Genomic DNA, 27,413 nt, shown 5'->3' on the forward strand with positions numbered 1-27,413 from the left:
CTGATGTTAGGCTCAAGCATGATAAACAGTTTGTTTACATTTTCACATAATATGAGAGTTTATTTCCAAAAATGTCCACAAATGTCACATCCACTTCAAGGAACGTTTAATTAGCTGAGGCTAATAGTGGCATAAACAGCAGCACTTACTGACAGAGAAGTTAAAGATATCAACAACTCACCTGAGTATCCATGTCATCGGATATAAATGAGCTTCACTGATTCATCGTCTCGTACTGGACTCCATTCACAAAGTTTTACAGCCTCTTCTAGAATAAGTCGATGTGGACATCTGGTATATAGACAGCTCACAGTGGGCTGACAGCGTACACTCACTGAAAATGAACGGTGACCAGAGTTTTTGAGGTCATTCAGGTGTAAAAACTTAAAATGCAGCAAAATAATTTATTGGCACATATCTGGAGTTTTTTTTTTTTTTTTCATTTTTATTTCCTGATTTATTGCTAGTGAGACCATTATGCTTGCTGATTTTGACATCACCTCATGGGTCGATCTTGGCGTGTCAGCCATGGGATGCAAATCTTGATTTGGTGACTGTGAGACGAGCGAAGCGACCATTGCGGTAGTTATACTGGGACCTTAGTAGTAATACGATGGCACCTATCCAAGATGGCGGCCAACTGAACGATGGCACCTATCCAAGATGGCGGCCAACTGAACGATGGCACCTATCCAAGATGGCGGCCAACCAAACCGGTTTGAGAACCGGTTTGACCGGTTTCGTGCGTGTGCGCATGCGCGTTCAGTAATTCGATGGCACTAGTCCAAGATGGCGGCCAGCCAAACCGATTTGACCAGTTTCGTGTGTGTGTGCGCATGCGTGTTCAGGTGTTCTTACCCTCTGGGCGGGAACGACTCCTCCTAGTGGGATGTGCTAGGTTGTATGGGTATAAAAGCGATCCTTTCACATTCTAAGAGCATCACCGCCACGGTCTGAGGAGCACCGACACATCGCGCTAAGGATCCCCGACGCATCGACCTAGAGCACCGACACATTGCGCTAAGGATCCCCGACGCATCGACCTAGAGCACCGACACATTGCGCTAAGGATCCCCGACGCATCGACCTAGAGCACCGACACATTGCGCTAAGGATACCCGACGCATCGACCTAGAGCACCGACACATCGCGCTCGCTAAGGATCCCCGACGCATCGACCTATGGAGCTCGGAATGACACCCAGCCAGGACATCGCCCATGCCATAGGCACTCTAGGTATGTCTTCAGGAGTATGCAGTCGGGGTCCTCAACGTAAAAAGCAACGCTGTGGAAACGCCGCAGATGGAACTGTATTCAAGTTAGAATATCGAGGCGTCGAAGGGTATGTGTATGCCATTAAATATACCGAAGGGACAGTTGTGCTTAGTGTAGATTGTGGTGAGGGATTGTTTTGGGGGGAAGCCCAAGTCATGTCTACTAAAAACTGGAAGCTCTTCCGCACCGTAGTGTGTGCGGACCTGGACAATGTGGGTTTCCCAGAGCTGCTGTATGTTTCCCAGTGGAACAGTGCATCAGGCCCTGAGCTTTACAGGGTTGAGGCTGATCGTTTCAATCGCAACCCCGACGACTTTATTTTTCTCAGTGTATGTGATGACAGGGATAGTCTTATTGCTTCCAGAGGGCTTGAAAACTGGAGGTTAAATCCATACCCTCTAAACCTCGAAGAGCGCACAAGATGGTTTAAGGACTTGTTTTTTATACAGTGGTGCGACTGGAGAGGTTTGTCGCGTCTGTTTAGCCAGATTGATGACGCGATCAAGAAGGACAGACTCAACACTGCGTACGAGAGTATTAGAAAGCGCCTTGTTTTTGACGATCTGGCGAGTTGTCCGAAGACTGGTTTGCCTGGTACCCTGTGTAAACCTAAAATCATAAGACCTTCCGACAGCTAAACAATAAACTGGTAGGTTTAATGTGCGGGTGTGTGGGGTTGAGTGTGTATCTATGTGACAAATTAAGAGCTTGTGGTTTTCATTTTACAGAGAATGACACGCCCTCGTGGGACCTGTTGGAGTCACCATCAACAGAGCTGCTAATCCCGACCCTCCAGACTCCACCACCCTCACCACAATGCTCGCAGGACCCCCTCATATCAGACCTGTGGGATGAAACTGTAATCGACATCAAACTCGCAACTCTCCACCTGTTAATGTTGGCTTTGAATGAGTTTATACAAGAGACATGTTACGGATGCCAAACAGGCCACCCCAGTCAGGTGCAACACAGCTGCTTGCAGGAATTGTCTGAGTATTTCTTCGACACCTACTATGATGATGTGATGATAAGGCTCCAGACTGAGCGATTCATCCCTGCCATCCGGCTGTTTGTACGCTCATCCACTGCAGATGGGTCTGGAACACAAATCCGCAGAGTTGCAGAACACATCATGTGTGAACTGAGATCAGAGCGATATATAGTATGCGCCATTAATGACAACATTGGGCACCTGCTAGATGCAAGTACTTGCGCCCGCCGTGTTAAACCAGCCATGCTCCGCATGATTGGAAACTACTGGGCTGGGTTACATCTGGTTTAATGTGGGGTGTCCAAGTATCCATTGTCTGTGATTGTGTCTTTGTGAAAATTAAATAAAAAGACTTGTTAACATCAACATCATAGTCATTTGTGGTTTGTAAATCATGGAAAGCACATTGCATAAAATATATCACGATCCAGCCCATCCTGCGGGGTTAGCCAGTTTAAATAAGCTACGTATAGCGGCAGGGGAGGCATCAGGTGTAACACCTCCACTATCTCAGGTCAAACATTATTTAGAACAAGACGACACCTACACACTCCATAAACCTGCGAGGATCCATTTCCCCAGAAATAGAGTATTGGTGACAGGGGTCGACAAACAGTTTCAAGCCGATCTGGTTGACATGTGTGAATATGTGACAGATAATGATAATGTGAGATATCTGCTAACATGTATAGATGTATTCTCAAAATACGCATGGGTTAGATGCCTAACAAACAAGACAGGGTCTGTTGTATCAGCTGCTTTTGAAGATATACTTAGTGAGGGTAGGATCCCTGTGAAACTACAAACAGATGAAGGCAAAGAGTTTTATAATGCAACCTTTAAACAGCTAATGAAGCGATATAATATCAAGCATTTCTCAACAGCTAGCGAGGTTAAATGCAGTATTGTCGAGAGATTCAATCGTAGCTTCAAGGGTAGAATGTGGAAGTACTTAACATCAGCCAACTCCCGGAGATATGTAGATATCATACCAGATCTCACACAAGCATATAACAATGCTTATCACAGATCTATCCAAATGGCTCCGGCAGAGGTGAATAAGGATAATGAGAAGTCGGTCTTCAACGCGCTGTACAAAACGAGGCCTCAGAGGGAACTGCGCTTTAAATTTAATATCGGTGACACTGTACGAATATCAAAACTGAGAGGAAAGTTTCGAAAAGGATACGAGCAGACCTACACCGATGAGATTTTCACAGTCAAGGAACGTATAGGGAGACAGCCCCCAGTGTACAGACTAGTGGATCTAGCAGGAGAGGTATTGAAAGGTTCATTTTATGAGCCTGAGATACAACGTGTGGTTGTTGATGAAAACAAAACATTTAAAATTGAAAACATATTGGCTAGAAAAAAAGTGGGTCGGAAAAAGCAGGTGCTAGTGAAATGGCTAGGATGGCCCAACAGCTTTAATTCGTGGATTCCAGAAAAAGACATCGTTGAGGCGTAATTAACTCAGATGACGCAGCTCTACACACATTCATTCAACACTGAGCATAGACTGAGAAAGCATGAATAAAAAGAACAACAATGCAGGCTTCTATGTAAGCCTCTTCTCGAATGCTTCATCACATGTTTACCCGGGTAATAAGATATCTAATTTTAGAACAAAGCTAGCAAAACCTATTGTTTTGGATCAGCCATATGAGGTCGCTGTTATAGAGATACAGTACCCACGCATATGGCGGACTTTTCCACAATCAGATTCGGAAGTGGAAATTCATGACCCCGTCAAAGACGGAACCATAGCCATAACCATGATCGAACTGTCTGTGGGCCATTATGCATCTGTGGAACAGATAATAAAAGAATTTAATTTTAAATGTCAACAGCACCAAGCCACTGGAGACATTAAAATGCAGTACAACGCCGTTAGTAACCATGCCTGTGTTATGGGGCCTAGGGGGACTATTCTCACATTTAGAGGGAGACTGGCGGAAATCCTAGGATTCAAAACAGGAGAACCGTTTGCACTTCATTATAAAAACACATATGCCCCGCACCCCGCAGACATATACGGGGGAAAATATAACATCTTTATTTATGCAGATATCGTTGATTACCAGCTTGTGGGTGACGCCCACGCGAGGCTATTAAGAGCTATAAATATTACAGACGATGACCGCCGGTTGCCTATTCTACAATTTGACAGCCCACACTACACACCTGTGTCAAAGACATTAATCGACGACATAGAAATTGATTTGAAAGACGATCGAAATCAACACATACCCTTTTTATACGGCAAAGTGTTTGTCAAGTTACACTTCCGACCGATAACACAGCATTTTTGAAAAAAAAAGGATGGCCGTCTACAACTCTGATGACTCAAAATATGTAAAATACTACTTATCACAGGCTGGTGGAGAGCTCGGAGGGTATGTTGGGACCAGTACACAATATGGGACAGGTCTGGGTGGGTTGTTCCGTAGCTTGTTTAGATTTGCAGTACCGCTGTTTAAAAAAGGAGTCAGCATAGTCAAACCACACCTAAAAACAGCCGCATCGGGCATAGTGTCTGATGTCATAACCAACATAACCAGACCCTCAACCACTAAGCAGGACGGTAACGGCTTGTATGTGTATACGCCCAAACCATCTAAGACCCCACCCCCAGGGCAGCCGTTGTCTAAAAAGCGTAAAACCACAAAACCTAGCAGGAGAGCCACCAAACGGACACCGTCACGCAGAGTGAAGAGACCCAGAACCACTCGTTCAAAAACTGCAGCGCTTGACATATTCTAAATGGCACTGTTACACAGTCATTCTGGAGAATGTGTAAAAACAGAGCTCGATCTTTTTACTGTCCCATACACACAGACTAGCATTGAGAAAAGTACATTTATTGAAATCCCACCTGTATCTGCAATCACTGATGGAGGGCCGATCGAGTTTTACATCTCATCGTCGGGTGAAGATTACCTGGATCTAAATGACTCATATATCTACACACGGGTGAGAATCACAAACGCTGATGGCTCAAACCTGGCTAGGGACGCTAATGTAGGATTTATTAATTATCCTGGATGCAGCATATTTAGTCAAGTCGATATTAATTTGGGAGACCGGCTCATTAGTCAATCATCCAATACATATCCATACAGAGGTGTGATAGAATGTCTTATCAATTATAATAAGGACACTTTAGACACACCGGGTTATTCTGTAAGGATACAGCATCACACATGAATGACACATCTATAGAAGGAGAGAACCAGGGTCTGATGACCAGAGGTGGCTACACAGCAAATAGTAGTATTGTTGAATTGATTGCACCAGTACATGCAGACCTGTTTTTTCAAGAAAAACTGTTACTTAATGGAATCGACCTGTCGCTGAAATTTGTGCGCTCTAAAGACGAATTTGCTCTCATGACAGCGGATGCCAATGCATACAGAGTTAAAATTGTCTCAGCCAGTCTCTTTGTCAAGAAAGTTAGTGTATCACCTAGCGTCAGACTTGCACACAGCAAGGCATTGCACCATGCAAACGCAAAATACACGGTAGACAGAGTATCTTTAAAGACCTTCTCCATACCTGCAGGGGCTAGAATATCAACAAATGACAATTTATTTATGGGTAGGATACCTAAATTTGTCATCATTGCATTCATAGACAATGAAGCATACACAGGCTCCTACCAGCGTAATCCATTTCATTTTGAAAACTGCGATATAGAATTTATGTCTTTATATGCTGATAGTCAGGCTTATCCTGCTAAACCATTCCAGCCAAATTTCCAGAGAAAACACTATATCAGAGAATTTTACCAGCTGATACAAACCACAGGGAGACATTTAAAGGACAGATCGTTGGCCATAACACGTGACGACTTTGGTAACGGCTACACTTTATTCTGTTTCAATCTGGAAGCTGACGAAGGACATTCAGGGAATGTGTCGTTAATTAAAACTGGGAACGTGAGATTGGAAACCCGTTTCAGAAATCCACTACCCCGTACAGTGAACCTCTTGTGTTATTCTGTATTTGATTCAGTCATTGAAATATCTAACATGAGACAGGTGCTCTTGGACTACTATTGAGACAAAAACGGTCATGAACACTATAGAACTATCAGCCGTGATCGGCGGCATTATCAATAAAAACACACATTTCCTAGGCGTGTTAGCCTATGATCAACTAACCACTGACCGGCTTCAAAGACTCCCTGCTATGTGTATTGTAAACACCCACCCTTCTACGATGCCAGGGGAACATTGGCTTGCTGTTTATATTTCGAGAGACAGACGCGGTTATTTTTTTGATAGTTTTGGTCACTCGTTAGACAGTTTTCCCCCAGCAATAAAGATGTTTCTTCTAAAAAACGGCTCCACTGTTTTATATTCAGGAAAACAAGTGCAGAACGACTTCTCCATCACATGCGGTCAACATTGTGTATTTTTTTTATATCATATGCAAAATGGTGTATCTTATGCCCGCCTGCTTAACATGTATGGGTCTGATTTAATTTGTAATGATGCTATGGTGTGTCGATTTGTCAACAACATACAACCTGTTGCTGTATGCAGTGATTATGTGTGTGTGCAATGTGGATACTGATATGTACTAATGAGAATAATAATAAAAACAACATGAGAGCATGATTTAATCGAGTCAATGGTATTTATTATCAAATCTCGTATATATATATATAGATTCATAACATACTTTGTTTAAACATAAAAGAAATCAAACATTAACCAGTAATAAAAGACATAAAATATTTAACAGTAATAAAAGAAAATAAAACAAAACAATTTAGCAGCAATAAGTGAAAAAAAAACACAACAGTAGAAAAACACCAAACAGCAAATATTTTTAGCAGAAAAACAATTTCTGCAATAAGAAAAAAAACCTGAATTCAAAAATCCAACCACTCTACAGGACCCCCCTTTAATTTGTTTTTTTTATTCTTTATTTTTTTTAGTGTACTATGTCGCAGCGGTCCACCGGGGGTGTTCTTTTTTGGTGTGTGTTTTAAAAAACCACGGTCTTCAGACAGTGTGTGATCGGTTTTATACAAGGCGACGGTCTTACGTATGCCTGTGTTAGATATGGCTGATAACGGTATGTTTAAATCTGAGAAAGCTTTTAAAAACTCTGTCCAACCGATAGGTCTCAAACCCTCAGAAGGTGTGTGTGTGGTTGTAACGGCTTTAATTAGATCATAAATGTGTGAACCAGGGATGGTTTGTTTATCAACAACAATTTCGCCTTTGTCATTGTAAGAGATCAAGTGTGGCGAACGGTTCACCGCTGATAGAATAAGTTCTGCATTCCTCCTACTCCTTTTAGGTATGTGTGTTAAAACATTCTCCGCAACAAGATCCCGCACCCCGGCATCACCATGAACAGGCAATGTGTCCGCCGACTGGGGTTGCACATCCCTGTTAAATTGTTCAGGTAATGATAAAGACAGTACATTCTTTTCACGGGCACCTTGTCTCACAAGGGTGAGGTATCTTTGGAGAATATCGCTGTATTTTTTAGCCTTCTCATACACATCTATGTCAGAATCTTGTAACACTTGTAACATCTCCTTGTCCAACTCGTTCTGAGACTGTTGTCTGATGGTGCCTGTTTGCTGCTGCTGCTGCTGTTGCTTTATTAAGTCCAACTGGTGTTGGGGTACCAAAAACATCTTTTGCACATGTTCCATTTTCACCTGTTTGCTATCAGACTGGTTATGAAAGGGATTGCAGCCCCTAATAACGGCAGTAAAAACCCTCCAGATTGGTTGATTGTCTTTCTCTTTTTCAAAGATTTTATTTTTTTGTCTGCAATCAGTCTGATTATTGTTTTTTTCTTTTTTAGCTGTTTGTACTGCTGATTGGTCAGTGGAATGTTACCATGCAATACATTAAAGGCTATCTCACACAATGCATTGATAAAATCTAAGTTTGAATTACTAATAATAACTCTGCGTAGAGTAGGAGGAGCCCTGTATATCATCTCCAACAGAGACAGATTCCTCCGCATGCGTGATGACATCCTCTCACCTCTTTGCTGATTTTTGTTTTGGAATGTAAACAACCGGACGGTCTGACAGTAAATTTGTTCTGAGTCTTAAATAGTCCGGGGTCTTAGCTTTATAGTCTATTAAAAGATACCCGTATGTTGTCGATGTGGCATCATTAAACGCTTCTATAAAATATTTAGTATTACCCGGAAACATTTGCCTGGCTAAAAGCATAACCTGATATTTATCTCTCGGATTTTTAAACAATATTAGGTAATTAGTGTTCAAGGAAATGGTTCTACTGGATTTTCCCTGAATAAACAAATTCTGAACTAGATATATACAACTCAAATTCCTATGATGCACATACTTTGTGAACACATTTTGTACTTCTAAATTGTTAGCTGCATCGTTCATCACATCGTCTATAATTAACAAATTGTTCTTTTCTGCAGGCAGAAGGGTGTCATCAGCAAGAGATTCGGGTATACCGTTAACAAAGTTTATGTTTCTTATCTTAAGAAGCTGGTCATATAGTGTCTGCCAGCATGAGTATATATACACAATGTTATCAATGCTGCATGATATAATCCTGGAAGAGTTTTCAATTATGTTTTTAACAAAAAAAGTCTTGCCACAGTTACTGGGACCGCTGACCACCATGCTGAACGGATGCTGCAACCGGGCGTCAAACCCCTGTTCTAATTTAAAATCCATAAGGAAGGGTTGTGAAGTCTGGGAGCACACGGCGCTTATTGTAAACAACTTTAACTTTTTTCACAATGGTTTCATTCTTCAAATGAAGCTTCTTTTTATCGCGTCTGATGCTATCAGACACGGCAACTAGGTGTGCGTCTGATGTCTGATTGGCTACAAACTTGCGGACTAAACCTTTCAAGGAGTCGTGGGTGACAACTTTCGAGTTTAATGCATTCAGTGTGACGCCTTTACATTTGACCTGGGTCTTGCCCAGCGATGTGTGATACGCATAACATTTTGGCCCACCGGAAACAAATTCCGCTATGTAATCCTCCACACCATCCTCTCCACAATCTAATTCACTTGTGAGATCCCCCAGAAACGGACCTAGAGGAGGCATCCACTCGCCAGGGCGTGCCGTGAAAATGACACTGTCCGTGTCACAATACAGCACGCGCTGCTGCAAGTTGTCTAGCAAATCATACAGCATGAGTCTGGCGTGTGCAGTGGTCATGGCCCCGACAAAGACATTAACGTCCTTCACACGGGAAGCTCTACCATCAGCGTGGCGCCACTGCACCATTGCGACGTCGTCAGAGATGAAACAAAACTGACGCACGTCGTACTGGTCGCTAAACATTAGCTGGCTAAATCTGGAAGGGTCTGTAATGAGCTCAGATGATGCCATGTTTGACCTCATGCTGAAACGACCCCATAACGAGTTTAACAACAGCTTGTTACAGTTACGAACAGCTTTATTTACACAAATCTTGGATGGGTCTAGCATTATTCCCTCCTTCTCATAATACTCGTCTATGTACTTCTGCTGTTCGTCAGGTGTGTTCACATGTTCAGGATACCCCGAGGCCTCCTGTTTGAGTTTTAGGAAGGCTTTCACATAGTCTTTAAACAATGTGTCGGTCTTATTGGGGAAATGCCACACCTCATCAACAGCAAGAACCCTGTATCCCTTCTCAACAGCTTTTTCAAGCTCAAATGAGACCCATGTGCCTTTCAACACCCGCTCACTGTCACTGTGCCCGCATGCAGTATGCTGGTTCTGGTCTTCAGCACACATGCTGCAGAGTGGAAACATCAGTTTTCCATGGCATCTGTAGGGTAGGACGGGGTGAAAAAGACCCTTAGGTGGGAGCACTGTGCATTTAACAAAGCCGAAATAATTTTCTAGCTTGTCAAAGTTGGTGTAAATGACTTGAGGGTGTCCTACAGGATAGTCTTTTTTAGACTGCACTGTGGGATAGAGACTGGTGAAGTCGTAGTAAAATATTTTTTCATCACAAGCAGTCTTGTGGTACAGCTTTAGAGCATTTGTGCGACCGCCAAAAAGGGCGTCTCGGGGATTCAGGCGTTCTGGCTTTCTGTACGTATGCATGAAAGCCACAACTGCAGGGTCTGTCTGCTTCAAGGCAGCCCATTCACACTCCCACATCACTATTACGCTCACACTGTGTTGTGATCTCAGTGCATCAACTTTGTCACAAAACATGCGATGCAGCAGTCCATAGGATGCTTTGCTGACAGGATTAACTTCACTCTCGGGGTAGCATTTAACACAACCGTGGTGAAAACATCCTGCAAATTCATAAGCTGTATTACTTGTGGGGTCAAAACCGTCCACAAAATACGGTCCAACCCTCTGTTCGCCTCCTCTGAGAGCATGTTTTACCACTTTGTTGGTGGTGTGGGACACATATTGAAGCCATTCAATAGAGACGTTAGAAAACGTCTTGTTCTGCTCAACGTATGCCCCTTCATACGTGAGAGCGAGCGCGTCTCTAGGCAGAAACAGCGTTTTATACACACCCATACTAAATGCAGCCAGGGTGGTATACATGAATGGATCAACTTGAGTACAACCCAGTAGCGTGTCACGATAAATGATGCATGCTTTACGCAGGACATCAACATCGTTAACACAGTAACGCCTGAGTTCAGCCTGAAAATCAAAGGGATTCTGTGAGGCAACCTGGTACCATTCCATGAATCGCACCTTATCGCTTTCAGACATGTGCTCATAGCCGTAGAAGGAGGGGTCTGGGTACGGGCCCACATAACGCTCATTATCCCTCGTATTAAACCTGTGTGGGAAATGGCCCTTCTGCAGGTCTTGAAAACCTAAAGCAGAGGGTATTTTGGCAAGGCCCATGGGCAAAAAGCTGAACGAATCAATCCACCGCTGGTCATAGTCCCTGTCATGCATTAAAATCACACGGCTGCCGCTCATTATGACACTAGGTGTTATGCTCTGTCTGACAAAGTACTCGAGGAGTATGTAGTTATCAAAGCCAGATGCATTATGTGCTATGAAAGTGTACCCACGAAACCTTGGGCGTCTGTAATGCTGCACAAACGCCTCCACACACTTTAATGTATTAAATGTGAACTTATTGCCCTTCAGATCAGACGCACACACAAAGTTAGCCTCGTGTTTACCGTTGTGGTACCGCGTCTCAAAATCATATAAAATGTATTTATCGTTAGGCTTCTGTTTTTCAACAGGCTGTATGAAACACTGATGGTCGGAGTCTCCTGCTAATTTAGGTTCGCGGCAGTGCTCGCATCTAGGCTGCGCACATTTGTGTGGCAATTTCTTGGATTCTCTATATGTGGTGCCACAGTGCATGCAATGTTTCATATTATCACAGGGGATCATGTTGTGTTTTAATTCAGGTAATTTGTGTTGTTGGTAACAGTGTTGTGATTTGCAGATGCGGTTACAGTCGCTGCATTTCACTGTGGGTCCCCTGTGATGTTGACAGAGTGTGTAACATGTGTTACATCTATGTTTACAGCTGTGCTGTAATGGTGTATTATATATACTGTAACAGAAATTACACACATAGGATCCCCCCAAAAAAGCGGTCGGGTTTAAAATCAGGTGGTAATGTTGATTATGGAGATACATCATCAACGTGTTAGGGTTTGGCTCTTCATGTGTGTAAAAACATTCCAGGCGTTTACGCCCTTCTGTGTGGTAATAGATTACAATCTTAATGTTGAAGTGCTTCTCAAATTTACCGACATCAGAGAATGATACTTGCTGTGTGTCGCATAGACCTACTTCAGCGTGCATCTGTTTAGCTGTAGCAAGTTTTTCATGCTCAGAGGATGATGAGTTTAATGAATGTGCTATGCATAGGGAGAAGCACAAATTGTTGTTTGTGTTGTTTGGTGTGTATAAATGTCTGCCTTTCTTTGAGAGAATCTCATCATAAGGTATGTGCGCCAGTCTTAAGCGAGACCCGCCACTACTGTTCTGAGCTACCGTGACAATAAACTCTAATTCATCATCACCGATAGATTCATCATTACTCTGCATAACTTGTGCAATTTGATCGAGAAACAGCTCCGGATCATACCGATCATCAGCGTTTAAAACAGCCTGAACATCTGAAGCCAGCGAGGGGCCACGCAGGACCACGTTTAGAACACTGCCCTGTTGGGATCCCGCCACAGCTCTGTCTATCACATTGGCTAAGCACTCGCGCACTCGCGCCGGCACTTGTTCTGGATGATCGAGACTTATACCCCTAAAATCAAGGCGTTCACGCAATTCGCGAGCATTAAAATTAGGTATCTCTCTAATGTGTGACTGAGAGCGGCTGCCGGACCCAGACTGCACAACGGGCTCAATAACAACTGCAGTAGTTGCAGCAGAGGTGACCCGGCTAGATTGTGCATCAGACGCAAAATCACCAGCAGCACAAGCTATATGGTTAGCATCAGTAACAGCAACGGCCCGAGCAACACCAGCTGTACTATCACTATTATTAGCAACAATAGCCCCATCAGCAATAGCAGACGTAGGAACAGTCTGACAAGGATGTGTATCGGATGAGGCTGATGCAGGCACCCTATTAAGTCTAGCTATAATATCGTCTAATTTTTTATCTGTTTCTTCAGCCCAGTGCATAAAAGTCTCTAAGTCAAAACATCTAACAGGAGTGGAGGTTCCGTTATTATGTTTAAATAATTTATTTGGAGGGTCCATGGTCTGGATTTTAAAAGTCAGGGACTTGAAATTTTGCTGCAGATGTTGTCTAATGTACTACACACTTTGTTTATGAGTTTGGTAAACTGTTGCCTTTGTACCTGTGCTTCTTGGTGGTATTGATTGAGTCTAGCTTCAATCAAACATAATTTATCAGCTATTGAAGCTATTGAAGCTATATGACTTTGTTCAGCAGGCTGAGCGTCTGGAAGCTTTATGTAAGCATCATACGCCGCTGATATTTGAGAGTCTGTTATGCCGTCTTCTTCGAAATCTATGTGTGAATCAACGCTATTTCTGACACATTCTGGGGTGGTGGGTATATGAACTAGATCAAAATCTGACATGCTGTACTCAAAAACATCAGAGAAATCGCGTGGTAGCCACTCACTCGGGGGTGTTGCAGGTTCGCTGATGAAGATCGGTTCTGACTCTCCACTGTTGCACAAAGCTCCAGGTTTTTGTTGTTCTGGGAGGTCGATACTGCTTAAACATTCCAAAAACGTCTGGAATCGTATGGTGTCCTGATCATTATGAGGAGGGGTGCTGTTCTGCAGTCTGTGAAGATAGATAGACATGTGTTAAAACATATTATACATGTACCCATTTCAAACTGAATAAGCGTGTCTCCCTCTCTATCTCTTTTTATCTAATTTATATATGCCTATGCTTACCTTGTAGTGTGCGTTATTCGGGATGGTCCTGCTTCTCCACACACCCGGTTCTCTGGCGTGGCTCTGTAGGTGTAAAACGGTCAGTTTAGAACATTTGTAATTGTTTAAACCCCTTTAAAAAAAAATACACAACTATACATCCCGTTGTATACACACCTGATGTAAGGTAGGGCTCTGTGGTAGCGGTGTCTGAATGTTTTCCTGCTCAGTTTGTTAACCCTGGAACAAACAAAAACGTTATTACATAATTTAAAACAATCGCTAGTTTAAAACATACATACGTTTAAAAATCCAGTAATGCTGTACACACCTTGTGCCTGTTAGAGAACTAGTTCCAGCTGTAAAAGCGCCCGTTTCTAAAGAAAAGGGTCCTGGGCCGTTCTCCCGAACTCCTAAAAATTAAGCTTTTGTTTTAGGAAAAAAAGATAGTTTGAATATCCTATAATATGTTAACATAACACTTTTTAAAAATCCAATAATAGTTTTTGTTTTACTTACCGTTTACGATGTCCATGTTATAAAGAACGATGTTAGTGTTGATGATCGCAAAGAAAATGGTGTGCTCTGCAGCGAATCTTGAGGCGTAAATGGCTCAGGGTATCGGGCTCTGAGCGTGTTTTTTATATAGGGTGGGTGTTTCCAAAAAGAAAGGTATGTCTCCAATCAATTTAAATGAGGCCCTACAGGGCTTTTGTCTTCTCAAGGAATTACAAAGGAGCCGATACTTCAGACAATAGGCGGGGTCCCCACCCGACTGGTATCACCTGCCCCCATTTACCTTGTCGAGGAATTACAAAAAGAGCCAATACTGGCCACTTTAAACAATAGGCTGGACCCTTGTTCGCATGGTACTCTCAACAACTAAGTGATACCCAGCGGTGGGCTTTTACAATCCTGAACAAATTCAAACAATTAGCCAGCTGTTGAAAAGTTGGAGCGGGTCTGGGCGACTGGTTTTAGAAGTATCACTGTAGCGTTTATTTTCTAAAGGGCTGATGAAAAGAGCGATACTGGCTGCTTATAGCATTTATTTTCTAAAGGACTGAATGCTATTTGTAACATTTACTGTGTTAAAAACTACTCTGAAACCATGAAACCACTTACAGAAGAAATGGCCCGTTTGATCCGTTTTTAAATAAATAAAATGCTTGCATCGGTGCATGGTGTGACACCAGAATCACAAAATGAGTGTATTTAAAAGACGATTAGTTTGAAAAGAGCGATACTGGCTGCTTTGGGGGAAAAGGTGACATTGTGTGCAGCGTGTTTTAGAAGTATCACTGTAGCGTTTATTTTCTAAAGGGCTGAATGTTATTTGCGACTATCTGTTGTGTTAAAAACTACTCTGAAACCATGAAACCCCTTACAGAAGAAATGGCCCGTTTGATCCGTTTTTAAATAAAATAATCGCATCAACCCTGGAAAGAAACCCCAGTAGATGTGTAAAAACTAGTTAAATTAAAACTAGGGGTTTGATTAAATGAAACGCTTGTGAACATGCTGACATCACCCATTCAGAAGAAATTCCCATTTGTGCCGTTTATAAAATAAAATGCATGCCTCACCGCAAGCTGAGACATTGTCAGATTTAGAAAATTAGTGTGATTAAAACACTATTACCAACACTTTTGACTAGAGCACACCCTCTTTGTTAAGGCGCACTGTGAACCAAAACAGCTTCCACTCCGCCAAGAATGAAACAAGATGTCTCCAATCAATTTAAATGAGACCCTACAGGGCTTTTGTCTTCTCAAGGAATTACAAAGGAGCCGATACTTCAGACAATAGGCTGGGTCACCACCCGACTGGTACCAACTGCCCCATTTACCTTGTCGAGGAATTACAAAAAGAGCCAATACTGGCCACTTTAAACAATAGGTTGGGCCCTTGTTCGCATGGTACTCTCAACAACTAAGTGATACCCGCAGTGGGCTTTTACAATCCTGAACAAATTCAAACAATTAGCCAGCTGTTGAAAAGTTGGAGCGGGTCTGGGCGACTGGTTTTAGAAGTATCACTGTAGCGTTTATTTTCTAAAGGGCTGATGAAAAGAGCGATACTGGCTGCTTATAGCATTTATTTTCTAAAGGACTGAATGCTATTTGTAACATTTACTGTGTTAAAAACTAGCTGGCTGGTTTTGTCTCACTCTTAGTTCAACATTCCGAAATCCCGATTTTTAAATAAAATGATCGCATCAACCCTGGAAAGAAACCCCAGTAGATGTGTAAAAACTAGTTAAATTAAAACTAGGGGTTTGATTAAATGAAACGCTTGTGAACATGCTGACATCACCCATTCAGAAGAAATTCCCATTTGTGCCATTTATAAAATAAAATGCATGCCTCACTGCAAGCTGAGACATTGTCAGATTTAGAAAATTAGTGTGATTAAAACACTATTACCAACACTTTTGACTAGAGCACACCCTCTTTGTTAAGGCGCACTGTGAACCAAAACAGCTTCCACTCCGCCAAGAATGAAACAAGAAACAAAGAATTGCTTTTAAGAACACATGCATAACTGAATGTTGCGATACACCTAAGTGAAAAAATAGTTTAATTAAAAACCCTATGGTTTGATTAAATTAAAACCCCGTTAAAAACACATAAACTCATATAACCCCTCTGATACCCTGTGGTATTTCAACACCTGAACACGCATGCGCACACACACACGAAACTGGTCAAATCGGTTTGGCTGGCCGCCATCTTGGACTAGTGCCATCGAATTACTGAACGCGCATGCGCACACGCACGAAACCGGTCAAACCGGTTCTCAAACCGGTTTGGTTGGCCGCCATCTTGGATAGGTGCCATCGTTCAGTTGGCCGCCATCTTGGATAGGTGCCATCGTATTACTACTGACCTTAAAAGTTGATATGTTGTTGAAATATGTAAAAATAAAGTGAGCACAAAAACATGCTTGGATTGTGCATGTGAATTGGAAAGGATACGAAAATAAACCTCAGCTGACAGCAATCTGCAAAATACTGACGTCTAGCAATGCATCTTTAAATATGAGCAAATAAGCTGCATTTAGAGAACTGTGAACTTTAATTTTTCTTATTCTTCATCCATCCATGTATTCATGGGTCCAGGTCTGGGTTGCAGAGGCAGCATTCAAAGCAAAATGCGTAGACTTGCCTTACTGTAGCCTTTTCTTACAGATCCTCTGGTAGGAAACCAAAATATTCCCAAGCCCCTAGACCGACATGATCTCTACAGCATACCAAATATGCTGCTTATTATTTTTTAATTATTAAGCTATGAAAGACTTTTTAGATTTTGAAACAAAGACTGGTCTGGCAGATATTGTGAAGTGAAACAGTTGTAAGAGTTGTGGTCATCCATTTACTCAGTGCAGATGGGGAGTATTTTTCTTACTTCCCGACTGCATCAGACGGGAAAAAGGCACAGAAGGAATGTCTAAAGCAACTAAATCAGACAGTCATTCTTACAGATCATTTTCTATCTGGTTAGGATGGCATAATCTTTGTAGCTGTAGCAGAAAGTACAAAATAAACTTGAGGTAATGGACTACTAAGAATGCACCTGGATTGACAGAAAGAACAAAGCAGAACAGGTATTCTTATTGCAATCTTCTGCTCCTTAAAATGGTTAAAAGAGAAAAGTGCACTTTAGTTGATTGAAATGAGTTTTTTTGTTTTTGTTCCACAGTGTGGCAGTGTGACCTGGTGACACACTGAGCTGTCAGGATCGATTGTGGCTCCTCCGAGCCGGCGGTAGAGACCAGGCCTGGCATTTTTGCATTGGCGTGCTGTGTCTGGTCAACCATTTCTTCCCAGAAAGCCCACAGCCACAGTGACGCATCGTTCATCAAGTGGAGCTGCAGCAAACACTACTCAGACACACTTCATCTATGCAGACACAATCACGCATAAACACAAACATTTTACACAATTTGCTGGGCTGGAAGCCTGAACCTTCACACCTACAGATTGTGCAGCAGAGGGATAAACTCTCCACCTGCGTGTCACTCCCTCTACTTCCCTCAGCTGTGTATCTGTTTTTCCTCCCTCTCCCTATGTTAAGTGCCAAGTGAAGACAGCTCCACTGCAGTATCTGACCCAACCTGGCAGAGGTGACGTTGGATAATAAAACCACTGTTCCTGCCAGAAAGACAAGAGGAGATAAAGGAGGGAGGTAAAGACAAAGAGAGTGAGGCAGAGTGGGAAAGAAATAAGAGCAAGAAGGAGAAGGGAAAATCACTGGGGACACGCAGGAGATGGAAAATTTTGACTGGGAATTTGAAGAGGTTGAAATATAAACTAAACAAAAATATAGTTTAGTGTTGACATTGTTTGAATGAAGTTGCAGGTACAACGCTATGTATTTTCTCTCTCTCTCTCCCAACCCTCAGTCTCTCTGTCACTGCCATCTCCAGCGCCAGGGTGTTGGTGCAGAGGCTAAATCAATCACGATTTGCTCTCCTGCTGCACATTGTGCTGACATAGGATGTGTACTTTTTTCCACATCACCATAGGACACCCAAGAAAGGGACAAACAGAGAAGACACACTGTTAAAAAAAGGAATGAAAGCACAAACATTGGTTAAACATCAGTCTATTGATTTAATTGATAGTAAAAGATAAAATGTTACTTAATATAACCCAGTAAACACCAGTATGTGGGCCCCACATGGGCTATGGGGGTTCCAAGTGGGGATGGGCTTACAATGGGCATCCAATCTGGGACCCACCTGGGTTAGCCAAGTAGGACCCACTTGAGCCAGCCCAGATGGGCTATATTCTATGGGCACCATATGGGTAACATATGGGAAGTTGCATGAACAGGCAACTGAGTTTAACGATCTTAGTTAAGTATAATTATTAGTCATGTGTAAGTATAAACATGAATTAAGATGAAATAACTGATAATAAATTATGCCAGAGGCAGCATATGTATATTTAATTAATAACAAAATATACATATAAAATATATTAATATAAGTGAAACACAAAGAACAGATGCGACTTAAAATTGTAAGACGCTTAATAAAATAAAACAAATGGTTTTACATTTGAGTGGGAAAAAAATTTCACTCCATGTAGGAGTGCTTTTCGAAATCTCGCGTTATTTCATGAAATATCACGAGGTTTTCTCAAACTCGTCCCCCCATTCTGGAACATTCTTCATTTAGCGCCCTTGGACAAAGCTGACAGTTAAGCTGGCAATTTTTGGATTAAGTTCATCTTTGAGCTACGGACTTATTTTCTGCACTAACGGTAAGAACTTTTTGACTTAATTTGAATCCCTAAGTATAAATGAAATGTTTACAAAGTTATGATGCTGCAAAGTAATGTATGGCACAAGTGCTGGCGAACTTTTTCCTAGCACTCAGGCAAGGCTAAGCTAGTTTAAATTTTTAGGTAATGTTGGATTTAGCCAATTTTCACAGTTTGAAAGCATTTTCTGGTGTCCTGTATACTGCTTAACTAGCACCAAAATTAATTACTGCGTGTACTTAACATCAAGTTGTACTTAAACATTATCTTGGTTTTTCTCTATGATTAGTATTAATAAAGGACTGTATTAGACCAATTTAACAAAGTTTTAGTTTTTTAGGAGGAATATGGGAGGGTATTTTCACTATCAGAGCAACCAAAATTGCTTTGGTGTTGTCTTTATTAGCTTCATTCCTCACGGCTAAGTGAGGAGGGTAGGCCATGAGCAACTAGTCCCCAGCTTTTGCCCCTGTGTCAGGAGCATGCACAGCAGTCAGAGAGGCAGATCAGTGAGCACTCTATTTCTGTAGAAGACATAATCATCATTTTTCTTGCCATTGTTCTCATTTTTCCAGAAAAAGCAAAAAAGCAAATATAGGTATTCTTGATTTGTTTGGGGTTTTTTTTTAATACACACTTTAGTATGCAACTTTATATGTGTAGTTGTTTTAGTGAGAACTTCATCAGAAATACTGTACTGACTCAAGAATCTGCCTCTTACTGTTGTGCAAGCTCTGTACATGAGGGAAACTGAATATTTAAGCAGAACTGGTCGGTCTTGTTAGGGCCACAGTGCCAACTCCTTTTACTATGATTGCTGTGGCCCTCCTTTTTTCCTTTTTGTAATGTATATTTGGCTAGAATCTACACATTTATTTATTTATAAAAAAGAAAAGCAATTGCTCTTTGGATGTGGTCCTAAAGATCTGTGATCTTTAAGTGTTTGTCTGATGCCTTATTTGTGCATGTGCACTGTTATTTTAATTTGTTTCATTATGGCTTAAATTTGTTTGAATTTTGTGCATGCTCCTTTATCAGCCTTCCTGCATGGACAGCTTGTGTGGTTATTGGCCAGGAGGGTTTGCAATTATCTCAAAACTTGAGATGTTTGTTGTTTTGATTATGACTATGGCTACTTATAAATTGCATAGTCACACTATTACAATAATATGTTATTAATATCTGTATATTGGTTTGATTTTGCTGTTGGACAGTGGAGTGAATAGTAGCAAGGGTTATGTGTGATTTCTTTCTTTCTTTATTTTTACAGACTTTGACATAAGAAGCAGTGTATATTTCAAAATTCATTTATATTTAAAATTTGATGCATGCCAGAAATATACTAGTAGGAATCTTTTTTTGAGTTTGTAACAATTAGAATTGTTACTTTATAAAGTGATGTCAGGGTCTTTTATTGTAATACAACAGCTTTTAAGGCTGGTGTAAGCATCACAGCAGATGTCTTTATGCCAAAGTAACTGAGGATAAAACACAGAAAAAAGGAGATTTTCCTGGAGTGGCTTTTTAAATCAGATAGCCTTAGAAATATTCTGCAGTTGAACAAAAACTGAAGAAAACCATGAATCAATATATGAACATTACCTGATGCTGCTGAAGTAAAGCAGAGCAAAGTTACAGAAATTTTTTTTAGAGGTTTTAATAGTGAACAAGGTGAGTTTTTTGCAATTTGGCACAAAAAACAACTGACAACAGCGCTAAGCACAACTGTACACTGATGTATAATAAGCAAGGGAATAATGTGGAAAACATATTTCAGATGGGGAAACTTTTCTTGAAGTATACTACGAGAGAGCTGTGCAAGAAGTATGATGTTTTTTTTTTTTTTTTTTTCAATCGTGGTGGAAACAAGACAGGAAGAGGGAATTAATGACAGTATTTATCAAATGTGAAGTAGGGCTGCTCAATTAATCGAATTTTAATCACGATTACGATCTGGGCTTTCAACGATCATTAAAAATGACTGAGCCGATTATTAGCCCCTCCCTCATGCTTTACTCTCGCGCTGCTCCGTGTGGCAAATCAAGCGCACTGCTCTGCATTTCGAACAGGCGTCACAACAATTAAGAGGACCCGAGGGAAGCTCGGAAAGCTAAGCAGAAGTTATTTGGAGAGGAGTGGACTGCCGTTGGTTGAAAAGAGAGGTAAAAAAAACAAAAAACTTCAGTGGTGTGGAAACATTATGGGTTCGCGGAGTCAGACGTGGATCAAGTAGACACAGTGTGTAAACTTTGCTATGGTGTCGTAGCTGCACCACAGAGCAACACTGCAAAGTTTACATTTTTCATTTATTTCTTTTATTGCAAACATTTGCACTGTTATCAGTATTTGCACACTATTTTATATTATTTTTTAAAGTCATTATTCAATACATTGTTATTGTTAACCCTTTAAAGCCGGTCAGAGCAGCATGCTCGTTTTGTATAACTATTTTTAAATCCCTGTAGAACCTGAACCGCTAAGCTAGCACAATAAATTTTTTTCCATATGAAACCAGAGGAGTTGTACTTACATCTTATGCCATCAGCTTGTCCTAGGTCACGGTTTCCTTCCACATATAGCTTTGCAAAAATTGCATAAAAAGCGCTTGCAGGAACAAAAACATAATATTCCAGAAACACGCTTTGCCGATCCGATCAGCTGTTCTTAACACTTCCCACATTGAAAAAGACGTCAACGCGAACTATCGCAAGTGACGTCATTTTCGCGGAAAATGTAGTTTTTTACTTGTAGGCCTTAGAACTCGAATTGCACTGCTGGAAATAGTTTATTTTGATGCACATGCACATTCTTTGCAAATTTGCATCATAGGATTGTTTTTTTGTTTTTCCTGCAGTGTATATAAAAATTGCTGTATCTCCAAAAATAAAACTATGAAGACACTCAAAATAAATTTCCTGTTGTTGTAAACTATTTTTTGCAACTTTTTTGTATTTAAAGTTTTGAGGGATAAGCCTCTTAAATTTCTCCAAGTAGAAATATATGTAAAAAAAACCAAAAACGATTTTCAATTTTTTTGTAGTTTATTGCACTTTTTTGCAATTAATGTAGTTACTATGGACTTAATACATACACATTTTTAAAATATGGGCTATAACAGTTGTATTGATGTATAGCAACTTGAAATGCTCCCACAAATGGCACTACAGCATGTAAAAAAAATATTATAAGCTCTGGCGGACTTGGTTCTATGGTAGATCTTAAAGGGTTAAATAAATATCGTCAAATAATCGTGATCTCAATTTCAGTGAAAATAATCGTGATTATCATTTTTGCCATAATCGAGCAGCCCTAATGTGAAGCGTAGTTTGGATCTTCTTTTGCTGCTGGTTCAGTTAATTTTTAATTTTGATTGGAGAGTGATGAAACCTGGAGCTTCAGAATCTGTGAGCTGTCTTTCAGAAAGCAATGGAGCAATCTCAGAGGACAAAGAGCTCAGAAAGTTGTTGAACATTTTAGTTTCGTTTCACAGTAAAATGAGCATCATCAGGACTTAATATTGTACTCTGATTCTTTTGAGAATAAAACACTTGAGGAAGAGCACTACGATTGCGATGAACATGCTAAAGATTATGTTATCATGAAATTTATGTTGACTAAAGGACTGATGAAACTTTGTGCTATGGCCAACAAAGAGCACCAGGTTGGGGTGTCACTTTGAACGAGCTGGGTGTGGGATATGGGGGTAATGCGCAAGCTTATTTATCTTTGGTTAAAAAGTCCCCGAAAATGCAGACATTCTATGCAAATTCTAACTGATTTCAGCATTCATGGTTTCTGTCAGGCAATATCTTCCTTAAAGTTTTGCAAGAAAACCAAGGTCTCTCATTGAAATTAGCACGTAGAAAGCAACTGAATTGAGACAAGTTTTGCTTTACACAAGCCCAGTTCTACTGAATAATATACCAAGCCAAATGTATAGATACTTTATACTGTTATCTGTATCTACAAGAATTCTTCTAAGTCCTGATTTGTATATTGATAACTGACTGTGATTATGCAGAGGATGTTTTGAAGCAGTTTGTGAAAGATTTTGCTTTGATTTATGGTCTTGACTTTGTTGGTTATAATATACATTCTTTAATACACCTAGCTCAAGATGTACGGAAGTTTGGCCCTTTAGACAGCATTTCCTGCTTCCCATTAGAAACCTTCCTTGGTGGAATTTATTTGGATTCTGGAAGCAGATTGGGAAAGGGAAGCGGAAAAGGAGGTAATTGTGTTGAAAACACCTTAAAAGCAAAAATTTATTGAGATTATAAGAAGAAAAAAAACCTGACAGTTTCTTTAGCAGACCCTTGCTGCTCATCAGGTTCAGATATGATTTCAAAATAGCGCTTTATAACTTGTTGACTTTTTAAAAATTGTTTTAGACTTTTTTTTTGATGCCATTATATACATTAATGTTTTTAGTTTGTAGGACTAACCAGTACCCTAAATTATGTGTTTGGATTATTATTTATTTGTGTGTGTATGTTTGTTGTATTTTGTTTGTTTGTTTGTTTTAAGGCCAGTGATCCCGTCGAGCTCTGATGAGGATTGGGACAACAATGCGGAACAGCCAGAGACCTCACCACCATCAGCAATGGAGAATAGACATTCAAGTGAAACTCACTTCCTGAACATCACTCATCCATTTGTTCAGCCGCTACAACCCTCAACTCCTTCACCTGTGGTTTCACAACCAGTTCCAAGACAACTTCTACAAGCCACCAATACGAGCATGTTTGTAGGTGTTCTAACCCTCCTGGAAGACATTAAGGACACTCAGAGGGTCCACAGTCGAATGCTACAGTCTCTCCTTACACAACGTGATGGACCAGTTGCTGCAGTATTACCCGAGGGTGCTGTATTTCCCATCCGGACAGTAGCAGATGTGGCAGCACTGGAGCAAAAACTGGCAGACCCTGTCTTCCTAAAAGAAGTGGTAAATAATAATGATGTAATAACAATATTCAATGATTAATGCCTCAATCAGTCTGTGTTTCATGATAGCAGTTATGATCAAGGAAAGTTGCTGTTTGTTCGAACATGGTCAGTGCAATGAAGGAGTGGGAGGAGAGCTGAACAAAAGTTGCTATTTTTGTTAATAAAATAACTTCTCCAAATAGAGCTGGGCGATATATCGAGTTTTTAAAAAATATCGATATATTTTTATACGAGATATAAGATCTGACAATATCCTTTATATCGATATAGTCTATGTTACGTTATAATTATACTTGTGGAGCCGCAAGTTTGCCTCTCTTTCGTCCACTTCCGTCTCTACGCAACGTTACTCGGCCTCGCCTCTCTTTCACTGAACACAACTCCCCCTCCTCCCCCATCGCTTCACCTGCAGGAAGCGACAAGATGGACACGGCAAATCTCCGTTAACGAGTTACTGCGCATCGCCCCGTGCGTGGGGCTGGACGGCGTCAATGTGTTAGCTAGCTAACCACGCTAATGAGCTAACCACGCTAACGCCATGCAGCCCAGAGGTGCTGCACGGACTAAAATCCTTTCATTTTCTCAAAAGTTGACAGCGCGCCTTATGTATGAATTCTGGTTGTGCTTGATGGCCACGAACCGATTTTATGTGGAACACGGCGCTCAGCAATCTGTCAAAAAATGTTTTAGTACGACTTTGGTAAGCTACGGAGCTGCACCGCTTGATGGATTGTCGGAGCATTACGGCTGAGCCTCGCGGAGTGATACGTACTGTGCTTCAACGTAATATTACCCTACTGTGTATAAGGACCATAAATGGCACCTGTTAAGCGACGTGGTTGCGAAGCGGATTTCAAACTCCAGGCTGTCAGTCACGCAGTACAAGTTGGGAACAGAGCAGCTGTGAAATCTGTCTTTGTTATTATGCTCAGCGTCTTTTAGTTTACATTTTGACTGCACAATTGTGAGCTTTTTGTTATGCACAAAAACAACATTGTTTTCTTTTATTTATGGAGCATTATTATTTAATAAATGCTCATAATTTATTTTTGAGTAAATTTTATGTACATCTGCTCTATGTTAATAAAAGTGCCTGTGTGACATCTGGGACACAGCTTTGACTAAGAACTCTCTTCTTGTTCTTACTTTATGGCTTTAAAAAAATATATCGAGATATATCTTATATCGCCATCCAGCTAAAAAATATCGAGATATGAATTTTGGGTCATATCGCCCAGCCCTATCTCCAAACATTACCTAGTTATAAGTTGTGCCATGCCAAACCCAAAACTTAAGAAATTACTTTTGGTGAATCATTTAGCTCTTTGCATTCACATCAGACAGTGTTTGACTTTGACACCTAACTCTTTCTCAGTCAATTAGCATCAATATTATAGAGCCTAATTACTGTGTAGCTGTGCTTGCTTTCTTTTAGGTGTGACTGATGGTACTACTGTCAGTAAAATTATTGTCCTTGCGTGTCCTAAGGTTTCTGTTGTGGCAGAGATCAGAGGGAGCACTGTTGATGAAGCCACAAGAAGAATGATGGCCTTCATTATGGACAATGCTCTTTCCAGGCAATATAACTTCGTTGGGTGCCATGGAAAGCGGGAATTTCGAGGGCTTAAAGTTTTTGAAGTGCTATATGGTAAGTTCATTAGTTGTAAGATATTTTGTTGATGTTTGAATAACGGATGCTCACTACAGCTGCAGTCATTCAGAATCAACTTTTCTCTCCACCATTGTGAGCGGCTAGCTTCGCAATAACAGAAGTTTGACTTGATTGACGCGGGAATGTTCCCAGTTAGCCTAGCAGTCAGCAAGGAGGCTTCAGCGGTGCATTATGGGATCTGTAGTTTGTATATTATTAGCGCCTCATATCGCCGGGCCATGCATAACAATAATAGTACATCTATATAAAATGATCTTGCGGGCCGGATATAAATGTATGCCGGGCCGGATGTGGCCCGCAGGCCTTGACTTTGACACGTGGTTTAGATAGACTGTACAAATTGTGGAGATGAAACCATCAGCTCATGTTGTTCTGGAGGTTGGTGGCTGCTGGCAGGAATGACCACGTTTCTTTCTGGCTTGTAGCATACTTGAAGAAGTCTCTCACTAAACAGTTTTTTGGTTGCTCACAGAATGTGAATAAGCTCCAGGAACTCCAGAGCCAGCCTCTATTTTTTCCAGTGTAATTAGTAACACACTGATTTATCTGATGGCCCTATTTTTGATTTACATGAAAATTATTGGCGCCCGCCTGGCACACACCTCAAGAAGTGGAATCTGTTTTCTCCTTGGTAGATGTAGCCCTTGTTACATTTTACTATTTTGTTTTGTGTTCATTATGAGGTGCTGTACCATGCAAAAAACTGGTTAACCACTTGCCTGTTCTAAGCTCTGTGCCAATCACTGAGACAGCCCACAACACCAGTTATCATTGTAACTATGTAGACATCTTTTAAACATTTGTCTTAAATGTTTTAAGGTAAGATATTTCACATTAATTTAATTTTTGAGCGCCTACTTGGTAAATCATTTTGTAAATAGCTTTTCTGTTTCCATGAATACTCATGGTCTTCAAAGAGTTCAATGTAGGAGGTCAAACAACTTGAACAGCACAACCTCCAAAACAACTTCAGTACTATCGCAAATCTGATTTTGTTTGTGAAAATGCACTAATTTCTTTTTTTTTTTAATTTCTTTCAGGACCAATGGATTGGTGAATGAGTGAGAAGCTGTGGTTTGCTGCATTTGTTTTTCCTTTAAACTGTATAACATTTATTTGTTATTGTTTTGTGTATACTGTGGACATTTTTGTCAACATGTTCTCCACACAAAAAATGTATTATATAAAAAAGCATACTGTTTTAAAATTTCATAGTAATCAGTATTAATAAAAAAGATAAACTGGCTTTGTTGTACAGGTGATTTAAATTATAGCTTACTTACATTATCCAAAATTCCATCTGGGCAAACACACTTGGGGCCACCATGGAAACTGAGGACAAAAATAGCTGGGTCTCAGGTTGGTAACCCAAGTGGGCCCCAAGTATCAGACCTGCTTCTATCCATCTGGGCCCCATACTCATTTATTGTCTGGGGCTGATTTGGGACCCATCATTAACCCATCTGGGCAAACACATTTGGGGCCATCATGGAAACTGAGGACAAAAGTAGCTGGGTGCCAGGTGGGTAACCCAAGTGGGCCCCAACCATCAGACCCGCTTCTACCCATCTGGGCCCCATACTCATTTGTTGGCTGGGCCTGATTTGGGGCCCATCCGGGTCCCATCAATAATCCATCTGGGCAAACACATTTGGGGCCACCATGGAAACTGAGGACAAAATTAGCTGGGTCCTAGGTGGGTACCCCAAGTGGGCCCCAAATATCAGATCTGCTTCTACCCATCTGGGCCCCACATATTTTTTTCAACTGGGCCTGATTTGGGGCTTATCTGGGACCCAGCATAAACCCATCTAGGAAAACACATTTGGGGCCACCATGGAAACTGAGGACAAAATTAGCTGGACCCCAGTTGGGTTTCCCAAGTGGGCCCCAAATATTAGCCCTGCTGCTCCCTATT

The 27,413-nt window shown here is 41.1% G+C and overlaps 1 protein-coding gene and 3 long non-coding RNA genes across 6 annotated transcripts; 2 read left to right on the plus strand and 2 right to left on the minus strand.

Moving 5' to 3' along the window:
* Positions 1–377: 377 nt before the first annotated feature.
* LOC145424106 (uncharacterized) lies at positions 378–16,743 on the minus strand. Its single transcript, XR_013905069.1, has 2 exons — positions 16,497–16,743; positions 378–598 (listed from the first exon to the last, which is right to left on the minus strand). It is a non-coding gene; the product is annotated as an uncharacterized LOC145424106 (long non-coding RNA).
* Positions 546–2,632, plus strand: LOC113026706 (uncharacterized). Its single transcript, XR_013905068.1, has 2 exons — positions 546–1,924; positions 2,004–2,632. It is a non-coding gene; the product is annotated as an uncharacterized LOC113026706 (long non-coding RNA).
* LOC145424105 (uncharacterized) lies at positions 7,294–14,608 on the minus strand. 3 transcript variants are annotated; one of them, XM_080296960.1, is made up of 5 exons: positions 14,127–14,608; positions 13,939–14,032; positions 13,785–13,847; positions 13,629–13,691; positions 7,294–13,512 (listed from the first exon to the last, which is right to left on the minus strand). In XM_080296960.1, the coding sequence occupies exon 5, from the start codon at positions 12,952–12,954 to the stop codon at positions 8,950–8,952; it is 4,005 nt and encodes a 1,334-aa protein (XP_080153086.1). In that variant the 5' UTR covers positions 12,955–13,512; positions 13,629–13,691; positions 13,785–13,847; positions 13,939–14,032; positions 14,127–14,608; the 3' UTR covers positions 7,294–8,949. The 3 variants fall into 3 exon arrangements, with proteins under 3 accessions (XP_080153086.1, XP_080153087.1, XP_080153088.1); XM_080296961.1 differs by having other exon boundaries at positions 7,294–13,691; XM_080296962.1 differs by lacking the exons at positions 13,939–14,032; positions 14,127–14,608 and having other exon boundaries at positions 13,785–13,921.
* Positions 16,744–22,969: 6,226 nt separating the features above from the next.
* LOC145424107 (uncharacterized) lies at positions 22,970–26,741 on the plus strand. Its single transcript, XR_013905073.1, has 4 exons — positions 22,970–23,107; positions 23,404–23,821; positions 25,312–25,471; positions 26,536–26,741. It is a non-coding gene; the product is annotated as an uncharacterized LOC145424107 (long non-coding RNA).
* The last annotated feature ends 672 nt before the right edge of the window (positions 26,742–27,413 follow it).

The sequence above is a fragment of the Astatotilapia calliptera genome, chromosome 23, assembly GCF_964374335.1.
Source record: "Astatotilapia calliptera chromosome 23, fAstCal68.1, whole genome shotgun sequence".
NCBI classification, from domain to species: Eukaryota; Metazoa; Chordata; class Actinopteri; order Cichliformes; family Cichlidae; genus Astatotilapia; species Astatotilapia calliptera.

Coding starts and splice junctions, on each gene's coding strand:
- LOC145424105 (XM_080296960.1), bottom strand. CDS start 12,954: ATGGACCCTCCAAATAAATTATTTAAACATAATAACGGAACCTCCACT.